The 18,093-nt window shown below is 37.8% G+C and overlaps 1 protein-coding gene across 6 annotated transcripts in view; it reads right to left on the reverse strand.

Annotated features, from left to right (window-relative positions):
* Positions 1–18,036, reverse strand: part of LOC111870525 (clathrin light chain) — a 27,545-nt gene extending 9,509 nt beyond the window's left edge. For 2 of the 6 annotated variants that reach the window (XM_023862882.2, XM_023862880.2), the window contains exons 1-5: positions 17,959–18,036; positions 17,737–17,868; positions 11,305–11,418; positions 3,961–4,005; positions 3,812–3,847 (exon numbers count right to left, since the gene is read on the reverse strand). In XM_023862882.2, the coding sequence (XP_023718650.1) occupies positions 3,812–3,847; positions 3,961–4,005; positions 11,305–11,418; positions 17,737–17,866 (325 nt within the window). In that variant the 5' untranslated portion in view covers positions 17,867–17,868; positions 17,959–18,036. The remainder of the gene's footprint in view (positions 1–3,811; positions 3,848–3,960; positions 4,006–11,304; positions 11,419–17,736; positions 17,869–17,958) is intronic. The other 4 variants (XM_023862881.2, XM_023862884.2, XM_023862883.2 and 1 more) reach the window with 4 other exon arrangements.
* Between the last annotated feature and the right edge of the window lie 57 nt (positions 18,037–18,093).

The following is an 18,093-nucleotide window of genomic DNA, read 5'->3' on the forward strand; positions in this document are numbered from 1 at the left end:
ACAAAACCAACAAGAATGAATAATGTGCCCTTGGGGGGGGGGGCATGATAAATTTAGCACTTATGGCCCCAGCCAGGTCAGGAATGCACAGTGGACTCAGTAATGCGCTGAATACATGGGGTAACTACAAGTTATCCCTCATGTTAGTACTCAATATTCAAATTTAGCAAATAACATAAAGAGGTTTGACAACATTTTTTATAACACTCAGAGTTTGTATACAAATACTGCTTATGAAATAATGTATATTTTACTGTTCCCTATAACATTTATTCAAGACATTTTTGTCACAGGCGAATATTTAGCAAGATAAACCCAAAAATATATTTAGGCCATAAAATACTGTTGAAATTAAAACAAATTAGTGAATGAAACTCTCATGTGGTAATTACATGTAACAGAGGAGCTCTATATTGAACCTCATTAAAATCTGTCAGAGAATTTAAAAGATATAAACAATGAAAATGTTACATTTAGATCAACGGTTCTCAAGCACCTTGGCTGCACTTAACAGTGAGAAATGTGTCATGTGGCCACATGATTTAAAATATAAAACTTCTACAAAACAAAGTCTGTATGAAAATTAATAGTAATTTATAATTTAAAGCAAAATGTGAGGAAAATGTGATTATCTTAATTTACAGCAGCTTGCAGAACATGAATATGATCACATCATAATACTGCAGCTAACCGAAGAAGAGTTCTGCCCGTCAATTTACTGCAGTGTTTGTTTTTCAAGAAATGAAGGTGAAGGGTTGCAACTGTGTAGCACAGACTCATAGCACCAGCACAAAAAAGTCCATAAATTTAACAACAATATAAAATAATTTGTTTCAAGACTGGGAAATGTTTTCAACAAAAAACTTCAGTCAGAATAATGTCTGATGGCTGCACAAGAAATCTCTACTGGCCATACTTGAGAGTTGCTGATTTGGGCCCTGCAGTTGATTTTAACTTATACATAGGTAAGTCAATAAGTAAGTTAGTAAGTTAGTTATTTAGAGAGGGTGGGTTTCCCCATGCACCGTGACCAGTTTGATCTACTGTGCTTCCCTCTACGATATTCTACCAGTCTCTATACCCTACCGATAAATGGTGCGTACCATCAGTCCCGCCGAGCAAGCGAGTTCGGTCACTTGCTTAGCGGTGTCTATAATGCTTCCCCCATCTATCAGAGGCCTTAGAGACTATTGTTGGGCGGGAAACGTCCTGGAATTTGGCTCAGTGATCCCCTTTGGGGATATGAGGTTCTTTTACGTGCCGTAAAGTTACGACACGGGACACACAGCTTAAAGTCCCTCCCGGAGGACTTGTTCCCTGAATTTTTCCGCCCTTAAAAATTCGACGACCTCCGCCGGGTATTTGAACCCGCGTACCACGAGTCATGAGGTGGGAACGTTACCTCTAGACTATGGAGGCCGCTTATAAGTAAGTTACAAATAGATACAGAACTTAAATAGAGTAATGATTTGAAAAATGCTTTTATTTCTCAACATATTCTCCCTGTGCATTGAGGCACTTGTCCTATTGTTTCACAAGCCCCTGAAAACCAGCAGCATAAAATTCTTTGGGCTGCTGTCGGAACCAGGCAGTGACTTCCATTTCTACAGCTTCATCGTCAGGAAAATGTTCAGCCGAAAGATGATATTTAAGAGGCCCGAACAAATGGAAGTCGCTTGGAGCAAGGTCAGGGCTATATGGAGGATGCTAGAGAACTTCCCACTTGAAATTTTGCAGCATCTCATTTGTCTTGTTGGCAGTATGGGGATGCACAGGGTCATGCAAGAGCAACATGCCTTTGGTGAGGAGTCCTGGTCACTTCCGTGGAATGGTCTTATGAAGAATGGGTCTGGCATTACAGCATCTCAATCGCTACCACGATGGACACGATATGCTAGCCCAAATTGTCACAGGTGATGAGTCTTGGGTTCACCATTACCAGCCCGAGACAAAGCATGTGTCAATGCAGTGGAAACATCCTGCGCAGCCTGCCAAAAAAAGTTTAGGGTGACACCATCCTCCAGGAAAGAGATGCTCACAGTCTTCTGGGATCACAAAGGCATACTGCTCACCACATTCCAGCCTCAAGGCCAAACCATAAATGCCGACTCCTACTGTAACATCGTCAGGAAACTTCATAAGGCCATTCAACAGAAGCGACTAGGACTCCTCACCAAAGGTGTGTTGCTCTTGCATGACAATGTGCATCCCCATACTGCCAACAAGACAAATGAGACGCTGCGAAATTTCAAGTGGGAAGTCCTTGAGCATCCTCCCTATAGCCCTGACCTTGCTCCAAGCGACTTCCATTTGTTCAGCCCTCTTAAACATCATCTTTCGGCTGAACATTTTCCCGACGATGAAGCTGTAGAAAGGGAAGTCACTGCCTGGTTCCGACAGCAGCCCTAAGAATTTTATGCTGCTGGTTTTCAGGGGCTTGTAAAATGATGGGACAAGTGCCTCAATGTACAGGGATATTATTCAAATCAGTACTCTTATTTATTTAATATGAAGTGCTTTATACTGTCATTATGCAACCTACTGCTATATTGTAAGTTGAGACTAAAACCAAGCATGATTGGTTAACATGTTTTAAAAGGAACAATAAGCAGTGGTAAGTGGTTTTAACAGAAGTTAAAGACTAATAGAATACTAAGATTCACATTTATCCTACATTCTCAATTACATTTAGAGACATTTCAGGAATCTGTATTATTATATACAGCAAAATTCCCATTTGGTGCTCCTCTGGAAGACATTGTATTTAACATATAAACAAGAAAGACCTTAAAAGCAGGGAATTTAACATTCAGATAATTAAGGTGCATTTTAAATCAGGAAACGTTAAATATGGATTCCACTGTCCTAAGAATAGTAGCAGGTTAGTTTGTTCAGTAATGAACCAGAGAAGAAACATAAGATGAAGAAATAAAAATAAATCAGAAATTTCCAATTCCAATAACTTTCACAAACTAAAAACCAACTGAAAAATGCTGTACACGAATTTAAGAAATTACTTAATCTTGCCACTGCCCTTATATAAATTAACTTTCAAGTAAAGGCACCACATATAATCTCTATACATATAACCGTTTTCAACTGAGACGCGTATTTGAACAATATTCTGACTTTATGGGTGTACTTTCATCAACTCGACATAAACTTAATTTTCAAGTGGATCCAATAAAGACGATGCATTTTACTCAACAAAATTATATGGATGAGAACATTTAATTTTTCCTTAAGCTATGGAATCCTCACTTATAGTTGTTAATTTTATGATACCAAATAGAAATCTATACATGAGGATTCCATAGCTTAAGGATGTATGGCAGTACCTGTTTCCTATAAAAGCTATGTTTTGTTTCTTACGACATTCACATTAAAAGGTAAAGTTATCCCTCTGCTTACTTAATTAATTAAGCACCATGTCATGAAGAAGTATGTGGGAGTGGAGGTATAGCTCCACCATTCTTGACCTCAGCACTAGATGGTCATCAACGGTCAGATTCATGTCCCAGCTACTTTACCCCTGGGAAGAGAGCCCACAGTACCCACTGGATAGGAGGCTAGGTGGGCCCTGAGTTTGTCTGGACATTGTGGAGAAAATCTTTTGCCTCTGCTGGGAATTGAACCCAGGTTGTCCCGTCTGTAGCCCATGACTATAGCGACTGAGCTATCTCAGCTCCTATAGCACTCACATTATTAAATGATGTCAAAATTATTACAAATGATGTGAAACTGCCACTAATGCCTGCAGCCAAAATGCAGCTAACAAAATTTATTATTTAAACATCACAAAACAACTTACTTGGCTGAGCTTCTGATGTTTCCTCTTGTGGCACAGCTGCATGTTATAAAGAATTTGATCTAGTTCAGTTTTGTAATAAAACAGGAAAAGTGTCAAACAGCATAACAGTGAAAACAAGTTTACACACAATTGCAAGCATAATGACTTACCACTCTCCGTTTCTCTCACTCCCCTATCTTCAGGAGTGCCACCCTCTGGACAAAAATAATGCAACAATAAGCAAACACAAATACAGAATAGTTGCATGCTTGAATCATAAGTTTATTTCCACAACTTACATGAGTGCAGACTTCCTTCATGTTATGGGAAAAGTTCAAATGTAAGTTATTTGGTTCTTAATTACACAAGGGAGCATTACTGGATTATTGCCATCACCAAAAAGCATGCAATAATATTCAAAATATTCTTAATACTTAAAACAATAATTATTAGAGTATGCTTTAGTAATTTCCTTCAAGAAACTAAAATCTGTTACACAGAAGTAATAAGACATTTGTGACAATTTATTAATACCCATGAAACTGTTATAACATAGCAACAGGACTCAAGTGGTAATGCTTCTGACTTCTATTCAGCTAGGACACCAACTATCAAGGCTGAAGATTACTGTCACTTTCCTCAGTCCCTCCAGAAGAATGCTGGGATGGTACCTTAAATTAGGCCATCACCACTTCCTTCCACATCCTTTTCAATTCATGATTCACCAGAATCACTCAACACTATATAGTCCAAGGTACTGATTGACTAACTCCAAGGAACAGAGTCCTTCTTCAGAAACTAATAGTGACTCAGCTAGTCAAAAGAAATTTTGGAATTTTATGGAACCTGAAAATTCATTATGCTCAGAATGCCCATCACTGGTCTCTATCTTGAGCCAGATGAATCCAGTCCACAACCTCACATAATTGTTTCTTTAAATTTAATATTAATATTATCCTCATAGCTGCACCTAAGTCTTTCAAGTGGCCTCTTCTCCCTCATACATGCTACAGGTCCCTCATACCATCTTCCCTGATTTCATCATCCTAAGAGCATTTGTCAAGGGATACAAATTTTGAAGTTCCTCATTATGAAATTTTCTCCACCTTTCTATTACTTCTTCCCTCCTAGTTGCACATAGTATCCTCAGCACCCTGTTCTCATACATCATGGGATGGAGTGTCCTCTCTCAGGTTGCACATCAAGGGCATAACTACCAGATATACTTAATAAGCACTTATGGGCAGCTGACAAGGGGTGGTTTTCCACCTTGGGGGTTGGGCAGGAGGCTGACAACTCCTAACAAATAATAGCATGTTACAGGCTATCATTCAGGGCCTGCATTACTGTCTTCTTAACTAAAATACAAAATAAACAAAAGCAAAAATAAGTATTCAATGAAGTTATAATCATACATCACTGACTGGGTTTTCTGGCAGTGCACCATAAATGCTTGCTTGAATATGCGTGTTTGGTTTGAGAACAGTCAGCTCTCCTTTGTTATGGCCATTTACTTTCTACAGAGTTGCAGATTTCTTGTTTGAGGCAAAATATTATGACTACATGCCATGTGCTTACATGGAGGTAAACTTTAAAGTTACTTGGGTTACAATCAAAACACAAGCACCAAAGAATACAAGCATCAGAGATGAAGCTTTAACAGTCTGATAACAGAAGCTAAATTATCAGATAAGAAATGAAGACAAAAGGAACACCTCAGCCCTATAATTAAATTGGATCCTGAATGTAAACAGGAAGCAGAATCTCAAGACACTGTTATAAAAGATGGACACAACAGCAGTAAACCAGAATGGAAACTACATTCAACCTATGATGATGACAAAACTCAATATAACAATTCACAGTAATGCAGCAAGGGAAATCCTAATTCAGTCTTATTATCAACATGTACAGTAAAGTCTGTATAGGACAACACCTGTCTGATAATTATCAGACAGGTGTTGTAATTTTCCTGTCCAAAAGTGGCCTAAAACAAGGACATGCTTTATCGTCACTGCTTTAGAATATGCCATTAGGAAGGTCCAGGAAAACCATGTGGGACTGAAATTAAATGTGACACATCAGCTGTTGGTCTATATTGATGATGTGAACCTACTGGTAGATAACATAGATACCTTAAAGAAAATCACAGAAACTTTACTTGATGCTAGTAATGAGGTTGGTGTGAAGTAAACGCAAAGAAAACTTAGCATACGTTGCTGTCTCATCACCAGAATGCCAGGCAAAATCGTGACATAAACATAGCTAACAGATCCTTTGAAAATGTGGCACAGTGCAAATATTTGGAAAAGACAGTAACAGATCAAAATTTCATTCAGGAGGAAATAAAGAGGAGGCTGAATTTGGATAATGCTTGCTACCATTCAATCCAGAACCTTTTGTCTTCTTGACTGCTGTCTAAGAGCACATAAATTAAAATATACAAAACTATAATTTCGCCTGTGGTTCTGTATGGGTCTGAAACTTGGCCTCTTGACATTAAGAGAGAAACGCAGACTGAGGGTGTTTGAGAAGAGGGTACTGAGAATATTTTGACTGAAAAGAGACTGGAGAAAACTGCATAATGTGGAGCTTCATAACTTGTACTCTTTGCCAAGTATAATCAGAATGATCAAGTCAAGGAGGATGAGATGGGCAGGGCATGTAACATGAATGGGGACCAACAGGAAGACCAAGATGTAGGTAGATGGATAATATTAAAATGGATCTAAGATTACAGGATTGGATGGTATGGACTGGACCTATCTGGCTCAGGATAGGGACAAGTTCAGGGCTCTTGTGAACATGGTAATGCGCCTTCAGGTTCCACAAAATGTTGGGAAGTTCTTGAGTAACTGCACAACTGGCAGCTTCTCTTGTTAGCCTCAAAATGTTATTGCAATATTCTGTGAAACATTATTGTTTCAAGCAATCCCCTGTACATCTCTGTACAATAAAATCATAATGGAGTTGTCACCTGCATGAAAAATGATTATTTTGAAAAGCTACTTCAAAAATTTTTTTCAATATCTGATGTCACAACTGGACTGCGTATATGCGACACAGCCTAGTCTATTTCCATCAAGAACAGAATTTTTTAAACTGATGTTCTCACAGCAGTGACTACGAAAATTATGATCTTGTGGGCTGCAGTGCTATGTAGTTTTGTGAAGTCCACCAACATTTCAGAAGAGAATTTATCATTTCCATCTTCAGAGTCAAAGATAAATCCAAGCGACCATGAAGCTGGAGGCAACAGGATCTTCCAAAACGTTCGTCAACTTCTACCAAACTATCCAGTGTTTCAACCTAGATCATACTCTTCAGGAAGGGAAACTGTTTGTGAAACACTATGTACAGGTTCAGCTTCATGGGACTTAGAGTGTCTGAAGGACCAAAAAGCATGTTAACTGACAACTTCTCAAAATTAAATACCACATTAGATAGGAATAATATTCTGACTTTTGAAGGAAGGGGTTCAAAGCCTAGAAAACATATATACAAATGAGACAAACCCTCTAATTAACTGAAAATAATGCAGCAGTTATTGTTGCCTAAGTGATTTTGATGGATAACACATTCAGAAACTACTGAAGAAAGTGTAACATAATCATTGTGTCGGCTAATTTCAATGGTAGACCTACAAATACCTGAACCAGACTGAATTCTTGCAGGAAACTTGAATGGCCTGGACAAATTCTACTTGCATTATCTGCATTAGTTGCGTCCTGTTGTGTATCTCAGACAATATATAATATGTAGGAACTATGCTACCGCCAGCACAACAATATTTCAGTAATTACATTTAGATCTGTATTTACTGCGACATGTTTCAGTCATACATGACCATCATCAGGCAGCAATTAGTATAGTTATTGAAAATACTGATACGGATCCCTATCGGTGCAACGAGTCATATAAAATATTAACATGAAAACTTTACCTCAGATTTTGTGTATAGTTAAAATAGCAAATACATGATTAAGAATAAAGTAAAACATAAAAATGTACATATATAAAATGTTTAAAATATTATTAAAACATATTAAGGTATGTTACAAGTATATAATAGTATATTAAAAGGTATTAACAAAAACTTGTTAAATTACTTTAGTTGGCATACAGTTCCCTAACCTCACATGTTTTTGTTAATACCTTTTAACATACTTTTATATACTTCTAACATACTTTAATATGTTTTAATAATATTTTAAACATTTTATATATGTACATTTTTTATCTTTTACTTTATTCTTAATTATGTATTTCCTATTTTAACTGTACATAAAAACTGAGGCAAAGTTTTTAAGTTAATATTTTGTTTGATGTGTTGTACTAATAAGGATCCCTATCAGTATTTTCAATAACTATACGTATTCCTGCCTGATGATGGTCATGTATGACTGAAACATGTCGCAGTAAATAAAGATCTAAATGTAATTACTGAAATATTGTTGTGTTGACAGTAGCTTAGTTCCTACATATTATATAGTCTACCTGCATTGCACACATTTAAAAATATATCCACAATACCCAGACCACTGGCCAAAGATGATATAGCCATCAGTCTATCATATGTATGATTGTAGAAAACAGGACATCCCGAACACTCAACATCAGCAACACCATCTGTTATCATGTTCTCCCTTAGCACCCATGTACAAGACTGGCAAGTCCCATGGCTTTTCAGTGAACCCCGGGCACACATGTCCACTCAAAGTCATTTCACTGTTGCATCTATCTATATAAATAAAAATGTAAATGTTCATTTGTTCAGGATCCTAAATCTCTGAAAGTTCTTCACTGATTGCTTAGAAATTTTGACACAATGTTGCATTCGAATGCACGCATGTTTTTATATACCTATTATATAGATGTGACACCTGTCATGGGTAAAAACATGCTTCTTTTGAAAAACAGAATTGGAATTTGGAATTCAGAAGAGTCACCCTTATGGAAACGCTAGAACAGACCGTTGCATAGGAAGTAACAATAGTACTGTATCGAATCTCCATGGTTACGACGAATAAACGGAGCGTTCCCACAGAGACAACGCAATAACAATAGGTCGTTGCACAGGAATCGTGGAATCAACAAAGCAGCATTTCTGCGGTTATGACAAAGGCTTGTTTGCATAGCAGCGGCCGAGGGTATATAAGGGGGTTAAATTCATTCGCCCAGTCAGTCTTGGAATAGCTGCCACTGAAGAAGGTTGGAACCTAGACGCCAAGAGATACAGAAGTATTGGCCGAGAGACTGTGTAACCAGTAACTCTAACCCTGCAAGTGGCGATAATTGTAAAGTGTGCAAGTGAATTACAATAAAGATTCGCTATAATTAATACGGCATAAAGTTATTTGTAGCGTGACATACCCAAACACGCTACATGCATTACTGATGCATGCAACACGTCACATCCACATCAAATTCGTGCATTGTTTGCAATCATATCGACTGCCTGCTCTCCTTCATCTCCAACAGAGTTATGAGAGAAATATAAATTGCACATGGCTGAAGATATTTTCCATCGAATACACTAGGAAAATTCCAATATGAACATGGATTTCACAGCAGAAATCTGCAACGAAGCGTTGATAATGACTGAAGATTTGTGCTTAGAAATCGCGAACAAAGTTCTCATTCAATTGGGAATGCCATCACCGAATCGATCTGCTGCTACTTCGTTCAATGTAGAATTTCGTCGTGAACAAAATTACAACACGGGTGATCTTTTGTCATATGTGCAATCAAATATTCCTAAGCTAACGCTTGAGCAGAAAGGCATTTACGATCAAATAATGCAAACTGTCAAAAACAGCGTTGCAGAATTCTTCTTCTTAGATGCGCCAGGAGGAACTGGTAAAACGTTCCTAATTAGATTGATTCTGGCAGCAATTTGATCCCAAAATGACATAGCCTTAGCTCTTGCGTCGTCCGGAATAGCTGCGACATTGCTACCAGTTGGAAGAACTGCTCATTCCACTATGAAATTGCCACTGAACATGCAATTCATTGAAACTCCCACATGCAACATTTCCAAAGGATCAGGCATGGGAAGGGTATTGCAGAAATGCAAACTTATTGTTTGGGATGAATGCACAATGGCGCACAAAAAATCGCTCGACACTCTTCATCGATCATTGCAAAGATTTGCGTGGAAACATCAGACCATTTGGGAACTTATTAATATTGCTTGCAGGAGATTTCAGGCAAACATTACCTGTAATTCCTCGATCGATACCAGCGGACGAAATAAATGCTTGACTGAAATACTCTACTTTGTGGCGACACGTAAAGATGTTAAAATTAACTACAAATATGCATGTCCAGCTGCAAAACGATCGATCAGCTGAGATATTCTCACATCAATTGCTGGAAATTGGGAACGGAAAGGTGCCGGTTGATCTGACCTCAGGACGAATTTCGTTGCCTCATAACTTCTGCAATTTAGTGACGTCAAAAGAAGAATTGGTTGAAAAAGTATTTCCCAATATTCAAACCAATTATAAGAATCACGATTGGCTGAGTGAACGAGCTATTCTTGCGGCCAAGAACAAAGACGTCTACGAACTTAACAATATCATTCAGTCTAACATTCACTGCGAGGCAGTCACATACAAGTCCGTCGACACTGTTGTGGAAGCAGATGAAGCGGTTAATTATCCAACAGACTTTTTGAATTCACTCGATCTGCCACAGCAACGCGTGGCCGGGTACAGCTAGTATATCATAAAAGCATAAAACTATTTAGGGATTCAATGTAACATAAATGTGAGCTGAATTAAGTTTTCCAATTCACTTATAAAGAGGAGATACCAGGGGAAAAGCAGACGAACACTTTTCTCTAACTAGTTGCAGGGTGTAGGATGCATGATGTTTTACCTCCATGCTCCTATTTGCCTTAATGGCATAGAGCTTCAGGACCTTTATTCTACTATGTATATGAGACAGAAATCTCACTGACTTACACCATCAGTTATATTACACCCATACAAAAAAAAAAAACAATTCATATCTGATTTATATATACATTATGTAGGATAAAATTTGATTGTGCTTCTTGGCAATGGCTATTCTCTACGGCAAAAAAAAGGCCATTAATCACACATAATGTAACAAGGGATTACAGCACATGAATGTGAAGCTTAAAATTCTATGCTGAGGTTTTGTGACAGTGGTAAAGCAATTTCCAAGAAATCTGAGTTATTATCATTCTTTAGAAATGAGAACACAAAACACTGTAAAGAAATGTAGTAATAAGAAATGCATAACATTTACACACAAGGACAATTATGAGATTTCGATGCCCACTTCCAAGAGGAAATATTAAGAAATGCATGTGAATACAAGATGCTTGTTCCCTCCTAAACACAAATTCCACACTATATACTTGTAATGCCAGTACAAAGTTCTTCGACCCAGAATACGTACATAATTAACATTGGCAATCAAGACCACATTTCTTTACAATTCAATAATCTAACATGAAAACTGAAAACATTTTTAAAACTTACCAGAACCTATTGCCCCTGATTCGAAACCATCTTGGCCAAAGTTATCAATCATCTCAAAGCTGCCAGTGTGATCTATTTGAGGAAGGGCCGACCCTTGTGGAACGAATGAACCATCTACAGGCAGAGCAGAAATCACTGCTTTGCCATCTCACATTTCACATCAACAAGCAAATATACATGCTATGACATCCAATTAAAACTAAAAAGTAGCACATATTAAAAAATAAACAATCATTCTCACTTCAACACAGAAGAAAATAGAGCTACAATAAAAAATGTTAATTCGATTTTGCACAAGTTCAAGAACAGTGACAAACAAGTAACTGAAAAACAAATTCATTCTCTTAACATAATGAAACTTAATATAAATCAGCCACAGTAAACCAACTAACAAGAGTGGAAAGAGGCGCGCCTATGTGTCCGTATGCTCACTAAAACTGTATTTCATATAAATTCTAAAAGAAGTTCAGCATTTACATTATATGTTCATAAGAAATTATTTCTCGTTATGAATAACAACTCTGGGTATGCCATTAAACAAAATCACAGTAAAGCGCCTGCCACAACTGAGTGACCCTTTGTTCTGCTTTTGAGTTTCATCAAGGACCTCATGTATCAATATTTATCGATACTTATTTAATCTGAAGACTGTTTTAAAGACAACTTTTATATTTTTACTGGCTACGCAAAATATTTAGGGGGGGGGGGATCTTAAGGTACAAGATATTTCAAATAAAGTTTTTTACAAAATATATTGTCACGTGTTCAGAATCCAGAAGACACTTCCATAGTAATGCTAGAACAGACCATTGCATAGATAGCGACAATAGCGGTATTGTAGCCCCAACAGTTGGACGTTGCGTAGGTATTGCAGTATCAACAAAGCGTATCCCTGGGGATAGACAACAGAGGGTCGTTTGCATAGCAGCGGCCGAGGTTATAAAAAGGGGTTGAATGCATTCGCCGAGACAGTCTCAGGATAGATGCCAGTCTGGAAATAACAGCCTAAGAAGACAGTGTCGGGGCAGATGCCGAGAGATACAGAAGTCAGTCTTCAGGAAGCTGCCTCTGAAGATAGTTGGAACCTGGATAAGAAGAGCTACAGAAGTATTGGCCGAGATATTGTGTAAGCAGTAACTGTAATACTGCAAGTGCTAATAGTTGTAAAGCATGTAAGTGTGAGTGTCCAATAAAGATTTGTTGAATCTGAGACCCACGTGAATGTATTTGTTGCGTGACATACCCAACACGTGACAACTGGTGTCAGAAGTGGGACCAATTCGGAGACTGAAGCGAATTTGGAAGAATTATTGTCCTAACACCACGCAGAAAAATGGACAGGGAAAAAGTGACGGAATGTCTGTTGGCCAGCCAGGAACAAATGGTGGCCAGACTGAACGCTGATAGACAGAAAGACCAAGAAAATCTACTGGCCAAACTAAAGGGAGACAGACAAAGATGATTTCCTGGCTAAACTAGACACCATGCAGGCATATTTGACTACATACATATGTAAATAAAACTGGTAATCATTTACTTTTTCATTACCATTTATGTTATAATACATTTTTTCTTTACTTTTATGATATGGGACACCTGCATTTAAATCATAGCTTAGGGTCCCAGTGTGTCTTAATCTGGCCTTGAACATATAAAAGCTTAATACAAATTAATAATTTAAGCATCAAATGTTATAAACTTCACAGATACTAACAATGAACCCTTCAAGAAACGTCTTCACTTAATCACATGTTCAATATGGCCACCATTTTGCTGAAAAACTTCCTAGAAGCATGACATGACAATGTATATCTTCGGAAATCTCTCTGCGCACTTGGACAATCATAGCTCTCAGGTCCATGAGATTAGCATATTTATTCAGGTAAAACTTCTCCTTCATGAAACCTCACAAGAAAATATCACACTGATTATGATATGGACTGAAAGGTGTTCAAAGTTCCTACAATAATGATGCTCGGATTACCAATGCAAGATTACATGATGCTGGATATCCAACACCACATTACCAGTGTGAATTCAGTGCTTCATTAATGTAATTTTAATCTCTTACTAAATATCTGAACTTCTCCACATTTTTCAAAGGCTTAGCAGTGACATTTGTATGATGAATTTCTACATTTTGATGGTGGTACATGCCCATATTCTCCAGGTTGGGGGTTACGGGTTGGACACAAGACCTTGCTCTGTAAAAAATTATTGTTGCAAGGTCAAAAGATGTGAAAACTGGATGGTCCAATTCAAGACAAGTCCAGCAGAATCTTCTACGAAGGCTAAAAAGGGCTCTTTTTACCAATTATGATGATGATTATGATGACAATGTTGACAATGACTATGAAAACAAAAACCTGTCCATATACTTAGCTTTCTTTGTGTTTACATCTGGAAAACCATCTTACTGATGTTTTCCAACGACCATCAAATTCAACAAAACTGCAGAAAATATACGTGGTCAGACACAAAAAAACGGGACTAACCCTATAGCTTGGGAACCAAGAGTGGGAGGGGACAAAGAGATGGTTATAGAGCATGTTCTAACCTGTCACTGTGAGACCACTCAACTCCATAGCTTTACTTAGTATGAGTGGACACGTGTTCAAATATAGATGTTTTCTTACACTCGGTCAGCAAATGTTGGAGTGCAAGAGTGAATATGGAGTTAACATCAAGTTTCTTGTGAAACTGAAGAAATCTGTGACGGAAACTTTTCAATTAATGACTGAGGAAACCAAGTGACAATCAATGCAGTGGAAGTCAGCAACATCTCCAAGACCAAGAAAAGCATGCAAGAGCTGTTCGAAGTTCAAGACCATGTTGATTGTTTTCTTCGATATCCAGAGTATTGTAATGGCAGAGTGGTTCCCAACAGCCAGACGGTAAATCAGCAGTGTTACCCTGAAGTCTTGATGAAATTGGGCTAACATGTGAGAATGAAACGACCAGAATTATGGGGAAATGGTTGGATTTTGCGCCAAGACAATGCGTTGGCCCACAAAGTTTTGTCTGTGAAGCACTTTTTAGCTAATCACAACATCACTGAGCCTGAGCACTCACCTTAGTCACTAGATCTGGCTCCCTGCAATTACTACCTCTTCCCAAAAATCAATTCGGTGCTCAAAGGAACCCATTTTTTGTCGGTAGAAGATGTGAAAGCAAAAACGATGGAGATTGTCAACAGCCTTTCAGAAAGTGATCTGCAGAATTGTTTTGAATGTTGGCAGCATCATATGCAGCTGTGTGTCAACTCAGGACACTATTTTGAAGGGGATCCCAGTTGAGTTTGTGGATTTGTTAAATAAAAAGAGATACAGGCACAGTCTCTTTTCTTCTGTGTCTGACGACGTATTCATATTGGAAACAATCTTGATCAGTTTTACAGAATTAAGATTATGCAGTCATTTTATTTCTAGTTTCCTCCAAAATGTTTGGAAAATTGCTAGTGATAATGTTATTAATACAAAATTCAGCAAGTTCAAAATACTGACAACTTTCCTATAATCCAAGAAGCATATGACAATATGAACTCTGTACATTAGAAATAATATCATAAATTCTGTAAATCAGAAGTAATATGAGTAGTAAATGTGTAAATGTTTACATAAACCTATCTTTAGAGCACTACTACAGAATTATTCTGTGTTTGTATGTAGGTAAGTCAGTAAGTAATTTACTTACACAAATAAGCATACTGATTTGAAAAATGCTTCTATTTCTCAACATAATCTCCCTATACATGAGGCACTTGTCCCATCATTTCACAAGCCCCTGAAAACTAGCAGCATAAATTTCTTTGGGCTGCTGTCGGAACCAGGCAGTAACTGGGATCACGATGGCATACTGCTCACCACATTCCAGCCTCAAGGACAAACCATAAATGCCAACTCCTACTGTAACATCCTCAGGAAACTTCATAAGGCCATTCAATAGGAAGGTCAATAGGTCAATACCTAAGAGATAATGGACATAGAAGTGTGAAACTTTGACAGGTGTTACACACTTGTTGATTACCAAATACATATATGACTAGTGTGAATCACCACACTCAAGGACAAACATAGATAAGACTTGTCAGCTAACAGGTACAGTGCATGGACCTGCCAGAAGACCACACTTTTCTCGGGCCATTATCTCCGTAACTGTTCAACTTTGGACATAGGTGTTTTGGGTTATCTTTAAGATAAGGAACACCCTCCCAAAGTCTGGCACAAAATCCAGCTTGGACACCCTGTATATATATATATATATATACACACAATATACAGAGTGTTTCACGACTTTAGGGCATAACTGCAGGAGGTGATTTCCTAGGTCTTTGTGATCAAAAATATATATATATCATATATATCATATAAACGTGTCCGATTTTGGACGGTTACGGAGTTATGATCGTTTTTTCATTCCCATACACGCCCTTGTGTAAACCATGTCTGTCAGCTGTTGGGTCGCTATTTTTAGCCAGCTACAGACAGAGCGTTCTCGTTATCTCAACACTTGAGATGCAGTACCTAAGGCGGGGTGGGCTGGTATGTCCAGCGCGGTTCACAACCGAGTGGCAGCCTGTGTTGCAGCCGGCAGTGGCATTTTCGAAAATCAGCTTTAAGCACCAACAAATTCAAATTAAAGGTAATTTCACGAAGTTAACTTTACATTCATAATTTAAATGCATCATATATTATCCTGGTTTATTATTTTGTTCCGCTTATTGTCAGTAATCGTTACAGTCTATTCTGAGTTTAAAATGGTTATAACTCCGTAACCATCCAAAATCGGACACATGTTTACGAGAACTTTGTTTATCACAAACACCTAGGAAATCACCTCCTGCAGTTATGCCCTAAAGTCGTGAAACACCCTGTATATAGTATATACAGGGTGATTCATGAAGTTTTACCCCAGCTTATGGTACATATTATTTCCTGCAAAATTTCCTTATAAACTTTTGGTCGATTTGTCAATAGTTACGGAGCAACAATAGATTTTCGAAACACATCATTGTGAATGCAGCGCTATGATTCAGCGTGGGCGACCATACGTTCCAGTCAGCTATGTCAGCAGATAAGGTAGACCAGTTTGAATGTTGCGCGTAGGTAGATAGGCAGAGTGGTTCATACGCGTGCAACGCATTGTGTTGACGTGCAGGGAGACATTTTTGAAAATCTTATGTAAATCCAGTCGTCTTCTAAAGCACTACAGTTTAAAGGAAACATATTGATAGAAGGGTGTGATATGCAACCATTGGTATGTTTACAGACTGGGATGCTGAAAATAATGTAATTTTGTAACATAAAATCAATGAAAAATGTTGCACAATGCAAAATTAAGAAACTGAAAAGAAAAATTTGGTTTTAGAATGCTTCTTTCATAAAACATTAATGATTTAAAAAGTGTTTGTATTGTATTTCTAATTTGTTTTGACCAAAAATCGAAGAAAAAAAGATTTTTCGTCCGTTTTCAAATTACTGTATCTCTTTAATTATGAGTTGGATATAATTAGTATATTAACATTTTTTGTTCCAAATTACCTCAGGAATGCCCTCCCTAAGTGGGGGTAAAACTTCGTGAATCACCCTGTATATTCTTCTTAGAAGCTGTGTGAGATCTTCACATGTTAATCTTATTGACAAATTATCCTACGTGTTTATATAGTGTTTAGTGACTGGCTGTGGCTTATATGGTGTGTTGTGTTGGGCCTATGCCCATATAAGTCCAATGGAAAAATTGGTAGATACAGGTACTCCAGCAAGCAGTTTCCCTTGCCTCTCTATTCTCACACCAGAAGTCATTCCCAACACAGTACTGTGATAACATGATGCTGTGCAACTGCATATGTAGCCTGCATGAAGGAAGGGAACAAGGCCCAGACCAGTGTATAATGGATTATGATATAATTGAGTCAAGTTAAGTAATAAGGTGCTGCCAATGTAGTTTTTTTTAAGAACAAAATCGAAAACCTGATCTTAAAATGTCTACATTGCTAAAAATACCACAAGCCAAACTTCAGGTCTGTATTATTTTTACCTATAAGGTTTCATGCCCACACACGTATAGTTGTATCCCATGATTTGATCAGCCAACACACTGTGTGATGTCTTTGGTCTCCAATAAGTCTGAAGGAGATAAATACTGGGGGAGCTCAAAGGGAACTGTGCCTGTATAATATAACGGCAGCTCTGCGGAAAGTGACACCTGAAATACAAGAGGGAGTGAACACTGGCTAGTAGCTCAATACACTAAGAGTTTACCAGCCATCCTCTTACTTTTCTTTTTCCAACCTGACGGCTCCTACAGTTAAGGAAGTTACCAAGTTCGGACAATATCACTTGGCCCCATTAAGCATATCCGATAACCGTATGTTAACTTGCAGATATAAACAACGAAATGCTAAACCTACCAAATTACAGATATATAACATACCATTTACTGATGGAAGAACAACAGGATTCAATTCATCTTCCAGTCCAGCAAGTTGATCGTGCTCACGGGCTAGGAATTCTGCTGCTGGATCCACTTCGGGCTGATCAAAATTGTCACCAAAACCCTCCATTCCTGAAATAAGTTATTAGAGGTTATAATTATTATAATTACAATATTGTATACGCTACTATTACGAATAAACTCCGGACTGTAACAGCATACTTGTCACAAAAATCTTGAACTTTCCTTACTGACAAACTGCCGGAAATAGCACTAACCCACCCTCCCTCTTTTCCACAGATTAATAAAATGCTCATTGTAACACAAGGTATTGGCAACGTTCACAAACAATGGTGA

The sequence above is a fragment of the Cryptotermes secundus genome, unplaced genomic scaffold, assembly GCF_002891405.2.
Source record: "Cryptotermes secundus unplaced genomic scaffold, Csec_1.0 scaffold117, whole genome shotgun sequence".
In the NCBI taxonomy this organism is placed as follows: Eukaryota; Metazoa; Arthropoda; class Insecta; order Blattodea; family Kalotermitidae; genus Cryptotermes; species Cryptotermes secundus.